The 18044-nt window shown below is 37.6% G+C and overlaps 1 protein-coding gene across 1 annotated transcript; it reads left to right on the forward strand.

The window, feature by feature from the left end:
• The first annotated feature begins 1042 nt into the window (after positions 1–1042).
• On the forward strand, positions 1043–17378 carry LOC143585909 (protein HOTHEAD-like). The gene is made up of 6 exons (XM_077067583.1): positions 1043–1642; positions 2142–2523; positions 14618–14928; positions 15231–15616; positions 15800–16368; positions 16983–17378. The coding sequence occupies exons 1-6, from the start codon at positions 1558–1560 to the stop codon at positions 17041–17043; spliced, it is 1794 nt and encodes a 597-aa protein (XP_076923698.1). The 5' UTR covers positions 1043–1557; the 3' UTR covers positions 17044–17378.
• Positions 17379–18044: the final 666 nt, after the last annotated feature.

Raw genomic sequence — 18044 nt, forward strand, 5'->3', positions numbered from 1 at the left:
TCAAAAACCATTTTCCGATAATTATCATCATTTCCCATTTGAATGAAAAAATTTATATTCAAGGGACATTTTTTTAAAACTTTTTTAACTTTTTTTTAATTTTTTTATTTGAAGTAAAAAATTAAACTATTTTACACATTACACACGAGGTACCACATCTCACATGTTAGACATTACCCCCTCCTTGTCTACGTCTCTCAGTGCATACTCGTATACTATGGGTGGTTGTATAGAAGATCCATATTAAGTTGAATATTTTTGGGCACTAATTTGGTCTCCTGGTTGTCGAAACGTCAAGCCACCGTCTTGAGGTCAAGTACTAAGGCAGAATATCGTGGGGTTGCAAACACGGTCGGCAAAACGAATTGGCTTAAAAATCTTCTTCGTGAATTATGTATTCCTACTAGCTAAGCCACAAATGTTTATTGTGATAATCTATCATTGATCTATTTGAGAACCTGGTACAACATCAAAAGTACCAAGCACATTGAAATACATTCATTTTGTCCAAGACAAGGTACGGGTTGGAGATATTCAAGTCCACGTTCCGGCGAACTTCCAGTACACAAATATCTTCACAACAGGGTTACCATGCTCCCTCATTTTCGTCCAAGATTCACCGTTTTGGAGAATGTGACAAATAAAATGAGAACTCTTCCAAATTTTTCATCAAGGAGATTTTTTATATAAGACTATGTGTTGTGGGGCTTCAACGGGGGCTTCAGTCACACCATTCATGAATACCATTACACCTTCTAGCAATCAGGGGCTTCCACGGGGAGCTTCATCCCACTCGTGGTCGCTGATGTAGTTTGGAGGGGAATGTTTGGTTATTTATGGCTCGCGAGCAAGGACTTTATCCACAACATGGTCAAGTGAGCGAGCATGAGCTTTATCCGAAGCCTAGTCAGCGTTTAGTCAGTATGATGTGATGTAATATTAAAGGATGTCTTAATCCAGGACCAACGAAACCCCCAAAACATGGTCTAAGTCGGATGATTCTATTTTGTTTTGCATGTAAACTAAAAAAAATGGTCAACATCATTAAACATTACATAGTCAAATTTACCTCTAAAAACCTAAAGCATTTAGCACTTTGCTTAAAATCCAATGGGCATGATTTAATCCATACCAAACTCATCTGTAAACATTGATCATATGTGTAGGAGGAAGATGGAGCGGTCAATATTAATTGTTCTCCCCAACCTCATTTATTGCTATGCATCTCTTTCTTTATCTCCCTCACATTATTGACGCCATTATTCCTCTTTTTTTACAGAAATATTCTTGCAACATAGCATTAGTTTAGTAGCTTCTCGAACTTTTTACTAAATAAATAAATTTTTTTAATGTTTAATATATTAATTTACAGTTGTCTATGCTTGTATATGTCCACTATTCAAGAGTAATATATAAGAGGGTATGAGTATGTGATGATGCATGATTTAATTGCAAGAAGGAAGGTAGCTAGCTAGCAGGGTGTTTTGCACATACAACAAGACCAACCACAGTTGGCCACACTATTCAAGTTCAGATTTGAAGCTGTTCACTCTCTCGATGAAAATCAACAACTACAAGAACCTCCCTCTCTTTCTTTTTCTCTTTTCTTCTTCACTTGCCACCCTCATCATCCCCTCTCAAGGTTCTTCTTTCTTCTCTCTCTATACATACAAACTTAATGTTATATATATGTGTGTATACAATTATATTTGTGGTTTTGTGGTTTAGTGCACCTTAGTTTTGGGTGTAGTGGATGTAACACGAGAGATACTAACTCCACTAATTAAGCCATAATTAGAGAATCTTCTTTCTCAAGTATCCATCAACTTTTTTTTGGGTACTTAATTGGAGAACTCTAATGTCATGTTTGCTGGGGTGGAGTAATATGAAAATGCTCTAACTCAAATACCTAAAACGAATTAAGTTGTAATTTGTTTGTAGACTACCAACATTAACTATTTGTAAGCTTGTGACAATCCCGAAAATTTTAGGATATTTAGAAAGAAAAGAAGAAAGCAAAGATTCATGGGTTTTTACTTGAATTTAATTTTAGTATTTTTGGGTTTATTCAAAAGGCAATACTTGGTCACAAAATTGGCACCTTTGGGAAAAATACTTAAGGATCACTTGCGCATATGCAGGTGATTACAAAGCCTGGCAAACTCAATACCCTTTCATCCAACAGGCAAGCTTGTTCTCGTCACCATCACCACCATCATCGTTAACAAACGGTAGAAAAAAGGCGTATGACTACATTGTTGTAGGGGGTGGTACAGCAGGGTGTCCATTGGCAGCCACACTGTCCCAAAAATACAAGGTGTTGTTACTTGAAAGGGGTGGTGTTCCTTTTACAAATAGAAATGTTTCTTATTTGTCAAATTTCCATCTTACCCTTGCGGACACTTCCGATACTTCCGCTTCACAATACTTTGTGTCTAATGATGGAGTCTTCAATGCAAGAGCTAGGGTTTTGGGTGGTGGTACTTCCATCAATGTAGGCTTTTACGCTCGAGCGAGTGCAAGGTACAACTCTCTTATCTTTCTTTGTCTTCGTTCATGATTTATTATATTAATTAAAGCGCGTTTTGAGATTGCTTATTTATAAATAAACCTATCGGTATTAAGTGAACTAGCAAAACTAATGAAAAACCAATCATTCTTGAAAGGTCATGTCTTCAAAATAGCGAATATACACCCTAATATAAAGTGACTGCATTATTACAATTGATTAATGAATAGCGCGACCACCAACACACCCACCCGAGGACAAAAATATGCACAAGTCATGGTTACTAACTACTGAAATTGAAGTTATGAGGTTCTTTATCATAAACATTCTTTAGAAGGTTTTAAATGCATGAATAGATTGAAGTTATAATCATATGAAATTTTGGTCTAAAGTCATTTTCCTAACCCAAAAGAAAATCAATCAATAAAGACGGGCCATCCACTTTCCTTAATTATGTTGAGTTGAGTAGGGAATATGATTTTGAGACATAAAAGTGATCCGATGTTAGATGTGCACCGTTGATTCACATAAATAATGACAAAGATCGTTGGATATTAATGTTAGTTAGATGTCAATTTCTTAACACAATGTTATTGAGTTAGGTATCCAATTTCATTACACGAAGTTTGCGGTTTAAAAACAAGTTCAAACGTAAATTTGATTTTGAGCAGATTCTAAAATAATATTTTTAAGTATAAAATAATTAACTTAAAATTAATTTAAACAATCGTTCTTGACGCTATACCACATAGGCAAGTAATGCACGTTACAACACACGCTTCCAAGGTCGGTTTTGACATATTGACCTTGTTTTGTTCTACTGGATAATACATGAGAGTATGATTTAAATCTTTAAAGTAGTCAAAATGTAGGGGTTAAATACCTAACACTATATGCTTTATTTTCATTATGCTGAAACACTAGACATAAAAACAATGGTCTAGGCCCATTTTATAAAGTCTAAAATGTATATGTTAAAGTTCATGATAACGAGAGTTGATCAAACACAGACCGCGAAATTAATTCATTATTATTATTATTATTATTATTATTATTATTACATTTAGTTACATACATTACATTTATGTTACAGCCATAAATGCTTCGTAATATAACAACCCCCTCCCCCCACCCCAACCACACCACACACACACATACATACACAAGACCCACACACACGCCATTTATTGCATCGAGGGGTTGGTGGGTAGGTAATCAAAGGTTAAATGAAACATTAAGACTCACATGTGAGACAACGATCATACATTCATTTTGGACCAATTGTATGCATACAATTAAATGTCATAAATAATAATAATAATAATAATAATAATAATAATAATAATAATATAACATTTTGCTTCATTCATAAGTTGTTTCTTTTATTATTTTATAATGGACTATTGGTTTTGATTGGTCCCAAGTATTTCATTTTTGCCGGCGCTGGTCCCAACTATCACTTTAACTGCCAACGGTCCCAACTTTCACACATGTGTCTGCCACCAGTCCACGACTAACCGAATACTAACTCCGTTATGTTTTAGATGACGTGTCCATCCTACGTGTTAAAAAACCTTGACGTGGCTGCCTGCGCGTATATTAACAACAAAAAACCCTTCTCCTCCTTGAATATATAATAATATCAGCAGATGACAATTTAATACAAATCTTAAATCGATATCTCCAATCGATCGAGAACCCAATCGATCAAGAACAACCCCAAATTAAAACCCTAATTCAATCATTGAATCGATTTCACTCCTAAGCCCTAATCCTAATCACACTCTACTCGCAATGAGTTCATCATCGTCTTGTACATCTGCTAGTAAGAGAAACCCTAAAATTGTTAAAATTGATTTACAGGGCAATGTCTACTGCCACCACGATTTAATTGCAGTTTCTAGGATTGCTGGTCATAGAAGTTCTCGAAATGGGGATGAATTCTACGGCTGCCGTTTATGGCCAGTAAGTACATTGTCTAGTTTACTGTTTTCAAGTTAAATTTATTACATGAATTCCTTCTTCTTTTGTGGCTAGAATCAAGACTGCAAATTGTTCATGTGGAGAAAAGATTTTGATGTCTTCTTAAAGGAATACAGTTCAAAAAGAGATCAAGAGATAAAAGAGATGCAAATAGAAAATTTAAAGCTAAAGAACATGATGTTGGAAGAAGAGAACAAGAATTTGAAGCTTCAACTCTCATTGAAAAGGTCCAATTGGAAGAGTAATGTTGTTTTAGGTTTAGCAATTGTTGTCATAGCACTATGGTGGAATGTAAGATGTTTTCTTGGGACCCCTTGGCTCTCAATTTCATGTAATTTGTATTAATGTTAATGGATGTTGTTGTTCTCCATATATAGACTTGATTTGTAATGGATGTTGTTGCTATCAAGTACATATAATCTATAACAATGTGTTGGTAACCAAAATCAAGAAAATGTAACACTTTATGCAACCAAATCAAGAACTGATTGTTAGCATGTTATGTAACATTACTGCACAAAATGGTCAAAATTAACTTCACAATATGACCAAAATGACCAAAATTGCATATCAGACTAAACCTGACTTCAAAATTACCATAATGCCCATAACATTTAGCACCTAGAAACTAAAAAGAAAATCTACCATTTAATAAATAGAAACTGAAAAGAAAATCTACCAAAGCAAGCAAACACTGGTTTGTGTGTTTTGTGAGCACATAAAACCCACCATGAGTGCTCATGTCTGCATAACAGATTGTGCATAAAGTCAACTGCATGACCAAAATTGCATATCAGACTATAATATGACCAAAATAACAATATGACCAATACTACAATATGACCAAACTGACCAAAATGACCAAAATATGACCAATACCACAATATGACCAAACTGACCACAATATGACCAAAATGACCAAAATGCCCAAAATAACAATATCACAATATGACCACAATATGACCAAAATGACCAAAATGCCCATAACAGATTGTGCATAATAACAAGTCTGCAACATTAACATTAACATTAACCAGTCTGCAACATTACTTAAACATAAGTTTTTGACATAGCTAACCATTAAAATACTTAAACATTCCAAAATACATTACTTAAACATTAAGAAGTTTGCAACATAATCCTTGTCATATATTAACCATAAACCATCAAGTAGCTTTCCCCTTGCCTTTGGCCTTTGTGTTTCCCCCGTGGCCTTTTAGAACTTGTTGATTGTTGTGTGGTTGACTTGACTCGTTTGTCATCCTCCGTGGCCTCTTAGAACCTGTTGACTGCTGTGTTGGTTGACTTTCTAGTGTGCTTGAGTTGACCTTGTTGACCTTCCCCTTGCAACAGTTTCTGATGTGGCTTGATTCTTAGATGTCTTAGGCTTTGTACAAGTTCTAATGTTATGACCACTTTCTTTGCAGTTGCTGCAACTCATTTCTCCTCCATGTTTTGTCAATTTACATGGGTTCTTAGGATCTTCATGGGGATATTTCTTTCTTTTTATCTTTGGTCTTCCAGGTTGACTTTTGATGGGAGGAGGGTCCAAAGGATAATCAACTTTTGGCCAATACCTTTCACTAGGCAAGGGTGGAATAGTGTATGAATATGATCTTAAATATGTATCCTTAAGATAACAATCACTAACAAACTGTTCATGGGCTTAAGCCCATGATCCCTAAATATAAATACCATTAATCACCATTTAATCCTCATTCTCACATATTCCATACACCACCAAAACACACACAACACCATCTTATAACCCGAACCAAGATCCGAAGGCGAAAACCCGAGCTTGTTGGTGCTGGAACGTCGTGACGGACCAAAACAACATCAAGGCTTAACCGGGTTCGTAGTTCGACTCGTTCAAGGTACGTTTATAGTTAGAAATCGTTCGTATAGGTTCGGTTTGATTTGGGAAATCATAGATCTGTGTTAGTTTGTTATAAACGAACCTAAAACAACAAATATTACTGGAATTGATTAGCATTTGATAGGTTAATTGTTAACCTAAAAGAACCCGTAACCTATATGCCTAAATCGCATCCCTTAAACATCGATGTTAGGCCGATTTGATGGTTGGGGTTTGTAGGCGCTGGTCAGACGATTACGTGGATACCTAAATCGAGTTATTTGGTTAAGAAACGAAGATGATTAAGGACGAACAGTAGCTGCAGCCGACAACTTCGCCTGCAAGCTAAGTTCGCCTGATGAACTTCGCCTGCAAGCTAAGTTCGCCTGATGACAACTTCGCCTAAAAGCTAAGTTCGCCTGATGACAACTTCGCCTAAAAGCTAAGTTCGCTTAAGGGTTAACTTCGCCTAAAGCTAAGTTCGCCTAAGGGTTAACTTCGCCTAAAGCTAAGTTCGCCTAAGGTTTAACTTCGCCTAAAGCTAAGTTCGCCTAAGTTTTAACTTCGCCTAAAGCTAAGTTCGCCTAAGGTTTAACTTCGCATAAAGTCGAGTTCGATTAGAAAATAAATTATAAACGATAAGTAAAAGTAAGCTAATACTAGGCCGCCATATTAGATCAGGCGAGTATTGATACGTGTAACTTATACAGTCAGCCGAGCTCAGTTAAAGAAGGGATTTACAACTATCGGAGGAAGAGGCAGAGTTCAGGTGAGTTTCTAGCCCCATTTCCTTGTTATGTTTTCTGGGCTGTGTGCATACTCGATGTGAAGTGTGAATACTCTTACCTTAAGTGGTAAGTGTATGCTATAGATGTTATACGAGGTAGCTATTATATAATACTTGTTGGTGCGTGAAAGATCTTCGGATATTGCACGCATCCCCAAGGACAGTGATTGCCAAGTGGTTATTAGTGTGTATGTATGCTATGATGTGACTTGCTTATTATGTAAATGATATGAAGCATGTTGTAGATAAGTAGAGGTAGAGCGTGTTAGAAGTGGCAAGGGTGTAGTAAGAGTGATAGTGGTATGACGATAGTACGTGGTAGGGTAAGCCTATACGTGACTACGTCATTAAAGTGGCAAAGTGGCAAAGTGGCATAACGTTAAACGTTATTAAAGTGGCAAAGTGGCAAAGTGGCATAACGTTATACGTTATTAAAGTGGAAAAGTGGTAAGGTGGTAGGTGTAAATAAGAGGCTAAGTGGTAAGGTAAACAGGTTAGATAGTGGACTACGTGTCTTCGGATACGTATATGATGCATGTAGTGGTTATATGATAAGTTGCTTGATTAACTAGAACTCACTCAGCGTAGCTGACTTTTAGTATGCACGCAGGTGAGTAGGAGGAGGCATCTCGCTTGAGGAGACACGTGGCACTGAATAAGAGGCTGGCATCGGAAGACTCAAGATGTTTAAGTTTAATGTTTCGTTTATTTTGAAAGGCAAAATGATGTTTTAAGACAAGACGTGTTTTGATATGAAATGTTTTAAGAAAGTTTTTATATTCCGCGAAAGTTTTAATGAACTCTGATTTGTAAGAACTGTGTTTATGAGTAAATCCGACGAGAAAGTAGGGCTACCGGGTTCGGGGCCTTACAAGTTGGTATCAGAGCATAAGTTCGAGAGATTTAAGCATCCTACATGCTTAGACTCGAACAGAGAATGAGATTTAAAATGAGAAAGAAAGAAGATGTCAGTTCAAGATAGACATGTGTCACTCAAGCAAGCTCAGTAAAGGTAAAGTGTATGGTAAATGGTGTATGTTGATGTTGGCTTATTTGCTAAATGAAAAAAAAAGTGCAGGTTAGGGATAAGATTAATTGATCTTAACTGATTAACTGTTTAAGAGTATAAACAAGCACAAGTGAAATCATGAAGGAAAGTATGTAGAACCTGAGGAGTAACGCAAATAGTTAATTACACTTGATCAACGTCATTAACTACTTACTTTACAAATCATGTGCTAAATAATTCCTAGAGTGATGACGTTTGTGTTTTCCCTTTTAGAATACTAATGGCTGGAGCTAGAGAAATTGTTGGAACTGGAGGTCGCACTGGACGTCGTGGCAGGCCTCGTCCTGTCCGGCAACCCTCGGTAGAAGAAGCTTCCAACACCGAAGATGAAGGAAGCGCAGCTGGAAGAGACCAGAACAACAACAAAGAGGTTCAACTTAGCCCTGCAGTTCAAGCAGCCATTGTTCAAGCTGTAGTTGCTGCTGTGAAGAACCTGAATCCCGAAAGATCTGCTGAAAGCCGTGAACGAACTGCTGAAGGGGCGGGTGGTGATGGTAGGAAGGATGGGGAAGGAGAAAGAGAGGCTTCGAGTGAGGATAAGTCTGTGGAGGTCGGTGACAGGAAAAGAGGCCAAGATGGGTGCAACTATAAGTCCTTCAAAGGATGCGACCCGCCAAAGCTGACTGGGTTGGGAGACGCAATCGCTACTCTCCAGTGGATAACCACAATGGACAAGAAAATCCGAATTAGCGAATGCCGTCCCGACCAAGCAGTGGGTTATGCCACTCAGTCATTTGAAGATGAGGCCACGTACTGGTGGGAAACTGTGGAACAAAGGAAGACCCGAGAGGAGATTAAGGCCATGAGATGGGATGACCTTAAGGAGTTAGTGATGAAAAGGTTCTATGCTGATGCTGAGGTTGAGAGGGCCGAGATGAAATTTCTGAATCTGAAGGCGGACAAGATGACACATCGTGAGTACACCACTGAATTCAACCGCATGTCTAGGCTGGTTCCTGACATGGTGAACACCGAGGCGAAACGGATCAAGTGCTACGTTAGAGGACTTCCCCAGAAGGTCCGCATGTTAGTCAGGGCCAACAAACCTGTTACCTTTGAGTCTGCGGTCGAGTTGGCGGAGATGGTCTATGTTGATCTGGCGGCGGATGATGTGGAAGTGGAAGATGAGGAAGAAGGGAAAGGAACTAAAAGAGCTAGGGATGTCGTGGAGCGTGCAGGGAGAAAAACACAGAAGATGGCAGGAAGGGAAGCATGTAAGGTGTGCGGGAAGATGCACTTGGGGGAATGCAAGGCTGGTCCAAATCAGTGCTACCGATGTGGGAGGAAGGGGCACATCTCCCGTGAATGCACCGAGGACCAGAAGTGTTACAAGTGTGGTAAGTCAGGTCACATAGCTAGGGAGTGTGGAGAAGCCGTGGCAGTGGGGGAAGGAAGAGGAGACGCGTGAAAGGATGGTCTATTAGCTGCTGAGGAGGTTGCCGGAGAATAAGTGGCATGTCACAGTTGTTTTATGTTTAGTAGTTGAAGAGTGTTTTATGTTACAGTTGAACCTATGTTTGTTTAGCAAGCTTGAATGATTTCCTTTTATGTTATGAAGTACTTGTGACTTCTTGTGATTTTGTATGAACGACCTATGAATTTATCTTGAATGCATGTTGGTTATGATAAATAGTTGTGTGATGGTAAAGCGTCGCCTTAGGAGTTAGCGTTATTATATAAAACAAGGTTCCTCGGGAAGGCGATACGAGACTTGGTACATCGAGGGCTTCATGGACAAGCTACCGTAATAGCTAAAACACATGATCACTGCTCGATGACTACAAGTCAGGAGTAAGAGGGATAACCCAGAAAGCAAAGGCGATTCAATAAAGTGTGTAAATATAAGAAGTTTTCCTTTTATAGGGAATAAGTTAGGTTTCGGGGACGAAACCTCTTTAAGGAGGGAAGACTTGTAACATCCCGAAATTTCCAGAATAATATTAATTGTATTACTTAATAATAGAGGGAAAGTTTACCCGGGTTATCGGGAAATAAATAAATAGAGTAGGAGTTGGTATGGGTCGGGCTAGTGTTGGGTAATGGATATGGGTTATGGACTTGGGTTATGAAAGAAGGAAGGAGAGTCCATGGGCTTAAGCCCATGATCCCTAAATATAAATACTATTAATCACCATTTAATCCTCATTCTCACATATTCCATACACCACCAAAACACACACAACACCATCTTATAACCCGAACCAAGATCCGAAGGCGAAAACCCGAGCTTGTTGGTGCTGGAACGTCGTGACGGACCAAAACAACATCAAGGCTTAACCGGGTTCGTAGTTCGACTCGTTCAAGGTACGTTTATAGTTAGAAATCGTTCGTATAGGTTCGGTTTGATTTGGGAAATCATAGATCTGTGTTAGTTTGTTATAAACGAACCTAAAACAACAAATATTACTGGAATTGATTAGCATTTGATAGGTTAATTGTTAACCTAAAAGAACCCGTAACCTATATGCCTAAATCGCACCCCTTAAACATCGATGTTAGGCCGATTTGATGGTTGGGGTTTGTAGGCGCTGGTCAGACGATTACGTGGATACCTAAATCGAGTTATTTGGTTAAGAAACGAAGATGATTAAGGACGAACAGTAGCTGCGGCCGACAACTTCGCCTGCAAGCTAAGTTCGCCTGATGAAGTTCGCCTGCAAGCTAAGTTCGCCTGATGACAACTTCGCCTAAAAGCTAAGTTCGCCTGATGACAACTTCGCCTAAAAGCTAAGTTCGCCTAAGGGTTAACTTCGCCTAAAGCTAAGTTCGCCTAAGGGTTAACTTTGCCTAAAGCTAAGTTCGCCTAAGGTTTAACTTCGCCTAAAGCTAAGTTCGCCTAAGGTTTAACTTCGCCTAAAGTCGAGTTCGATTAGAAAATAAATTATAAACGATAAGTAAAAGTAAGCTAATACTAGGCCGCCAGATTAGATCAGGCGAGTATTGATACGTGTAACTTATACAGTCAGCCGAACTCAGTTAAAAAAGGGATTTACAACTATCGGAGGAAGAGGCAGAGTTCAGGTGAGTTTCTAGCCCCATTTCCTTGTTATGTTTTCGGGGCTGTGTGCATACTCGATGTGAAGTGTGAATACACTTACCTTAAGTGGTAAGTGTATGCTATAGATGTTATACGAGGTAGCTATTATATAATACTTGTTGGTGCGTGAACGATTTTCGGATATTGCACGCATCGCCAAGGACAGTGATTGCCAAGTGGTTATTAGTGTGTATGTATGCTATGATGTGACTTGCTTATTATGTAAATGATATGAAGCATGTTGTAGATAAGTAGAGGTAGAGCGTGTTAGAAGTGGCAAGGGTGTAGTAAGAGTGATAGTGGCATGATGATAGTACATGGTAGGGTAAGCCTATACGTGACTACGTCATTAAAGTGGCAAAGTGGCAAAGTGGCATAACGTTAAACGTTATTAAAGTGGCAAAGTGGCAAAGTGGCATAACGTTATACGTTATTAAAGTGGCAAAGTGGTAAGGTGGTAGGTGTAAATAAGAGGCTAAGTGGTAAGGTAAGCAGGTTAGATAGTTGACTACTTGTCTTCGGATACGTATATGATGCATGTAGTGGTTGTATGATAAGTTGCTTGATTAACTAGAACTGACTCAGCGTAGCTGACTTTTAGTATGCACGCAGGTGAGTAGGAGGAGGCATCTCGCTTGAGGAGACACGTGGCACTGAATAAGAGGCTGGCATCGGAAGACTCAAGATGTTTAAGTTTAATGTTTCGTTTATTTTGAAAGGCAAAATGTTGTTTTAAGACAAGACGTGTTTTGATATGAAATGTTTTAAGAAAGTTTTTATATTCCGCGAAAGTTTTAATGAACTCTGATTTGTAAGAACTGTGTTTATGAGTAAATCCGACGCGAAAGTAGGGCTACCGGGTTCGGGGCCTTACATCTGCCAATAATATGTCTTTAACTCTTTACCTTTAAACTTCTTTTTCCAATTTGCAAAGATGTGCCTTGCACAGTTTCTATGCTCTGCATTTTTCCAAATCAAATACTCACTAATCCCTGTCATATAAATATAGAGAAACTTTAGACATCTAGAACTTACAACTTATAACTTAGATATTAACAAAGTAAGGTCATACCTTTTGTTGGTCAGAGATAAGTGTCCAGTCCTTTCCACCATCTTGGACATCTAGGCATTTTCTTAGTTCTTCCATGAACCATTCCCAACTATCATTAGACTCACCTTCAACAACAGCCCATGCCACAGGGTACATTTGATCATTTGCATCTCTCCGAATTGCAACCAACAACATACCACCTAAAAAGGTCTTCAAAAAACAACCATCCAAACACAAAATCTTCCTACAACCTTCCAAAAACCCCCTCTTCACCCCATCAAAACACACAAATAATCTAAAAAATGTCTCCAAGTTTGAACCTGGGTCCTGGGTATTAAACCCTGGTGGAGCAGTTACCAAATTAAAGGTTGAAGTTGGATTTATTTGTTTCAAAGCTGCCAAGTAGGACCCAATTTTACTGTAGTGCTCCCTCATTGAGAAGTGAAGCATCTTAAATGCACAATGCTTGGCATTGTAAGCCAACCATTTACGTATAAGAACCTTATATTTCTCTTTAACTGCATCCTGGAATCTTCTTTACCTTTCCATAGAGGTTTAGCTTTGAATAAAGACAATAAGTCTTTAGCTATAAACTTAGCAGTCAATTGTCTATTCTTTACCATGTTTCTCTGACAGTTGTGCTTACTATTAACAGTCTTAACCATATAGCAACTCTTTCCCTTGTGAAATGAACAATATAGACTAAATGGACACCCTTCCACACATTTGACACCTACACGTCCCCCTCTACTATTGTTACTTGTAGCAATGTAAACATTTCTACCATTTGTGACAGCATAATTTGAAACTGCTTCTTTGAAAGCTTCCCTAGTGGGGAACTTTATCCCAACAACCCATTTAAACTTAGACCAATTAGTTTCTTCACTTACAACTGGAACATTTTTTTTTGTTTCTTCCCTCTTATGTCATCATCTTCACTCTCTCCAGATGTGTCACTATAAGCATCAGAATCTTCAGCACTACTAGATGCTTCTTTAATTGCATCAGCGGATTGTTTTAGACACTCTTCAAGTAACTTCTTTTTTGTTTCAAGATCTTTCTCATTCACCTCTTGTAACTTAGCAACTGAACCTATCCACTCATCATCATCTTTCTCAGATCCATCATCATCCAAATCATCAAATTTATAAGAGTCATCATCAGAATCATCATCTTCTGAACTCTCTAAATCTGACCTACCACTCTCTATTTCATCTTTATTTGTGTCAATTGGTGGTGGTTTAAGTGTGGTGTCTTTAACCTTAACTGGAGATCCAAGTGATAAACTAGTAACCTTAGCTGGTGATTTAAGTGTTGAAGTTGGTGGAACTTGTTTTCTAGCTGTGAGCTTGGAGTACCTCTTAACCTTTGAACTAGGGCTCAAGCAAACTTCTGGTTGGCTAATGGGCTGGGCTTCATATATATTTTGTTGGGCTGGAGAGAAAACGGGCTGGGCTGGAGACTTAATGGGCTGGTCATCAGAGATAATGTGCTGGGCAGGAGAGTTAATTGGCTGGGCTTGAGGGTGACTGGTATCGGTTGTGGTTTTCCTTAACTTATCAGTTTGAACATATAAAACCAAACCTTGTGCAGACCTGGAACTAGAACTAATCAAAGACAACATCTCAAATACTTCTTTATCACTAACTAATAGCTTTAAACGACCATCACCAGGAATCTTGCAATACAACCAAAGACCATCTTTCGATTTGTATGAACCAAAATCCTTTGCATAATCCAATAACTCAAAGTATGAAAGTTTGTCAACATCTAACATTAATAAAGTTTTTTTTCCACCAACATACCTTAAAATCGGTGGTGCAACTTCAAATGCCCCATTAGTGTGGAAGGAAATACGTACTTGATTATCCATTGTTAAAATTAGGGCTTCTAACCTGTTCGATCGATTGAAGATGATGATTCAAATGCCCCACAACAGATTTTGTAACCTGTTCGATCGATTGGGTTCTCGATCGATTGGAGATATCGATTTGGGGATTTGTATTAAATTGTCATCTGCTGATATTATTATATCTCAAGGAGGAGAAGGGTTTTTTGTTATTAATATACACGCAGGCAGCCACGTCAAGGTTTTTTAACACGTAGGATGGACACGTCATCTAAAACATAACGGAGTTAGTACTCGGTTAGTCGTGGACTGGTGGCAGACACATGTGTGAAAGTTGGGACCGTTGGCAGTTAAAGTGATAGTTGGGACCAGCGCCGGCAAAAATGAAATACTTGGGACCAATAAAAACCAATAGTCCTTTTATAATTTAATACTGTTTTTCTAATTATTTTGTAATTTTTTGATTTTTGGAAGTTATGTTGAAAGAGTGGGATGGGATGCAAAACTAGTCAATGAGTCATACCCATGGGTTGAGAAGCAAATTGTTAACGTACCCATGTTCGAACCGTGGCAAAGAGCAGTTCATGATGGTCTATTGGATGTTGGGGTTTCACCGGATAACGGGTTCACATATGACCATGTGTATGGTACCAAGGTTGGTGGGACCATATTTGATAAGTATGGTCGTCGACACACAGCTGCTGAGCTACTATCCTCTGCAAATCCTCAAAACATTGACGTTTTGATTCACGCAAGAGCTCAGAAGATCATGTTTGATACAACTGGTACGATGCACATAAATCAATTTTAATGGTAGGGACACGTTCATTACAAAATCAATTTTAAGCAGAGAATTGTTAAAATCGTACAAACATTTGTACATTTTACAATAAATGTGACGTATAAGGTGCTTATGTTCCTACCAACATCACTCTTTTTTAACACCTAACTGTCTTATATTGCAAACAAATGTATTATACGGTTCTCTAGTTGTTATTGTTTATGTATTGAACGTATTATTAGAAAGAACAATATTGTTTCGCTTATAACAAATAACGTCGTCATTGCTATTTCTTATAAACTAAAGGTAAGAAACCAAGGGCAGTTGGAGTTGTTTTTAAAGACGAAAACGGGGTTCAACACGAGGCATTTATATCTAGAAGGCAAGGAAGTGAAGTTATCGTGACGTGTGGAGCAATTGGAAGTCCACAACTACTATTGCTTAGTGGCATCGGGCCAAAATCCGATCTTGAGAAACTAAACATTTCGGTGGTGCACGACAACAAACTTGTTGGGAAAGACATGTCCGACAATCCTATGAATGCAATTTATGTTCCTTTTAATAAACCAGTGAAACAGTCACTTATCGAAACTGTTGGGATAACAAAATTGGGTGTGTACATTGAAGCTAGTAGCGGTTATGGTCAGTCTAAAGACAGTATTACATGTCATCATGGTATCACTTCTGCTGAGGTTAGTATACTACTACTGTTAGTATACTACTACTACTACTACTGATAATAATAATAATAATAATAATAATAATAATAATAATAATAATAATAATAATAATAATAATAATAATTATTATTATAATAAATAGTTATGTTTGATTATGTAATTATATTTCTAAAATATGTGTTTTTCATGTGACAGATTGGGCAACTTTCTACAATTCCTCCAAAACAAAGAACACACGAAGCGATCGAATCATACAAAAGAAACAAGAAAGACATCCCATACGAAGCATTTCACGGAGGTTTCATCTTGTCAAAAATCGCCTACCCAAAGTCGAAGGGGGAGCTCAAACTGATCAACACCAACGCCGACGACAACCCATCCGTCATGTTTAACTATTTTAGCCACCCGGAAGATATACAAGGGTGCGTTAACGGTATTCGGATGATGGAGAAACTGGTGAGGTCTAAACCTTTTTTGGATTTCACACAATGTGACAGCAAAACCGTTGATAAGTTGTTGAACATGAGTGTGACTGCCAACGTTAATTTGATACCTAGACACACAAACGACACAAAATCGCTTGAGCAGTTTTGTCGAGACACCGTGATCACTATCTGGCATTATCATGGTGGGTGCCATGTGGGTCAGGTGGTGAACAAAGATTATGAGGTTATGGGTGTGCATAGGCTTCGGGTTATTGATGGCTCGACTTTGGATGAGTCACCTGGCACCAATCCTCAAGCCACGGTTATGATGATGGGAAGGTATTGTATAACTTATGAATATTGCATTTAGTTAATTTTAGCAGCATAAAAGGTCAAGCTTATTGATTAGTTCATCTTAACAATTGGGCTAAACGACTTGAATTTGGCTCGTTTCGAGTTCTATATCAGCTCGAACTTGACTTGATAGATGTTCAGGCTTGAGTTCCATTTAACAATATTTACTATATATGTAAGTTACGTCTACAAAAATAGAAAAAAGAATACATTGATCAACTATAAAAATAGGTGTAATAAAGCTCGCATGTCTAACAAAACTCAGGCTCTTTTGTTAAACGAACTTACTTTTTATGAGCTGGACTCATTTATGATTTATTGGTGAACTGTTTTTTATATATTAGTTAGTTTATCTAAATAGTATATATAATTAGTTTTATTGTGTAGTGTATATTTTTATATTAAATAAAAGATATTATGTTTATATAAATGATAGGCTCATTTAGGGCCGTTGCTTCTAAGCCTAACAAAGTTTGGGCTCGTTATCAATGAGCGTTTTTTAGGCTTAGCTCGTATAAGTCTGACTTGGTTTAAGATTTTAGCAAATCAATCTCGAGTAATGCATGTATAACATATTATTATGCGGTGCATTAATGCAGGTACATGGGAGTGAAGATTTTAAGAGAAAGGCTCAGCAAAACGAAAGGATCACAGAGATGAAGTCGAGAACAGTGTGATGGTCTTGGTGATGATTTTGTGTTCTTTTTTGTGTAAAAGGTTTGAGGTAGAAATTAGTATTCTTTGGAAGCAGCAGATTGTCAAGAAGCATTTGGTTTGAAGATATTTCAATCCACATGTTTAATACCATATATTTATGATGATGAGTTCGAATTCATCCTGCTTGCGCCTTGTATTCGAATTAACGAGCAAATATGTACATCCAACCGTTAAAGGAGTGGGAACTCTTAAAGAGTTACTATTCCTGTTGTATTTTATGTGCTTCGTTTGGACTATGTAAGTTTGTAGGGTTTCATTTAATTTAAAAGTTTTATTTGTTTGTGTGGAAATGCTGGCTAGTTTTTTATGCATAATTAGACGGTGATCTTTAATTGATTGTACTATTAAACTATTTATAATGCACTAGATTGTACTCCTTTTGGAGTTTGCATGCTATGATCTTTAATTGATTTGATAAAGAAAGTTGTTTGACGTTAACGAAAATCTGATTAGTTTTGAGCATGTAAAAGAAAGAATCACACTTGGGTTTAAGTTTGTGAATTACTCGCTAAATCTAATAACTATAAATTCAAGTTCACATAGACATGAATGATTTATTAGGTTTATCACAATAATCACCAATTCAAGAACACCAACAATCGTCTGTCACATGTAAATGCTGCAAGTAAACCTCCACACGAATCACGATGACTAACAATTAATGGATTCAACAAACCAAAACACAAGTCATATATCAATTATAATTACCTACCAAATGTTAATGGTGCAAGAAAAACCTTCACTATTAGATTACTCGATAATGAGATGTAGTATATTAATGCAATTAAAAAACACAAGTGCAATGTATCTAAGGATTACAAGAACTTAAGTCTCAAATAGATGGAACACGAGATCAGTTATAGAAACTTACAAACTTTACACTCGAGAACACAAGTAGATTAACACTCCATCGTGAAATTTTGGTTTGTATCATTGATGGAGAA

This window comes from Bidens hawaiensis, unplaced genomic scaffold (assembly GCF_021521415.1).
Source record: "Bidens hawaiensis isolate Kalapana, Puna unplaced genomic scaffold, B.hawaiensis_p1.1 tig00034226_1, whole genome shotgun sequence".
NCBI classification, from domain to species: domain Eukaryota; kingdom Viridiplantae; phylum Streptophyta; class Magnoliopsida; order Asterales; family Asteraceae; genus Bidens; species Bidens hawaiensis.

Bases quoted from the DNA above. Each gene is read 5' to 3' on its own strand.
- LOC143585909 (XM_077067583.1), top strand. From the start codon at position 1,558: ATGAAAATCAACAACTACAAGAACCTCCCTCTCTTTCTTTTTCTCTTT. The intron at 14,929-15,230 runs GTACGATGCACA...TATAAACTAAAG, and splicing joins GATCATGTTTGATACAACTG to GTAAGAAACCAAGGGCAGTT. The intron at 15,617-15,799 runs GTTAGTATACTA...TTCATGTGACAG, and splicing joins ATGGTATCACTTCTGCTGAG to ATTGGGCAACTTTCTACAAT.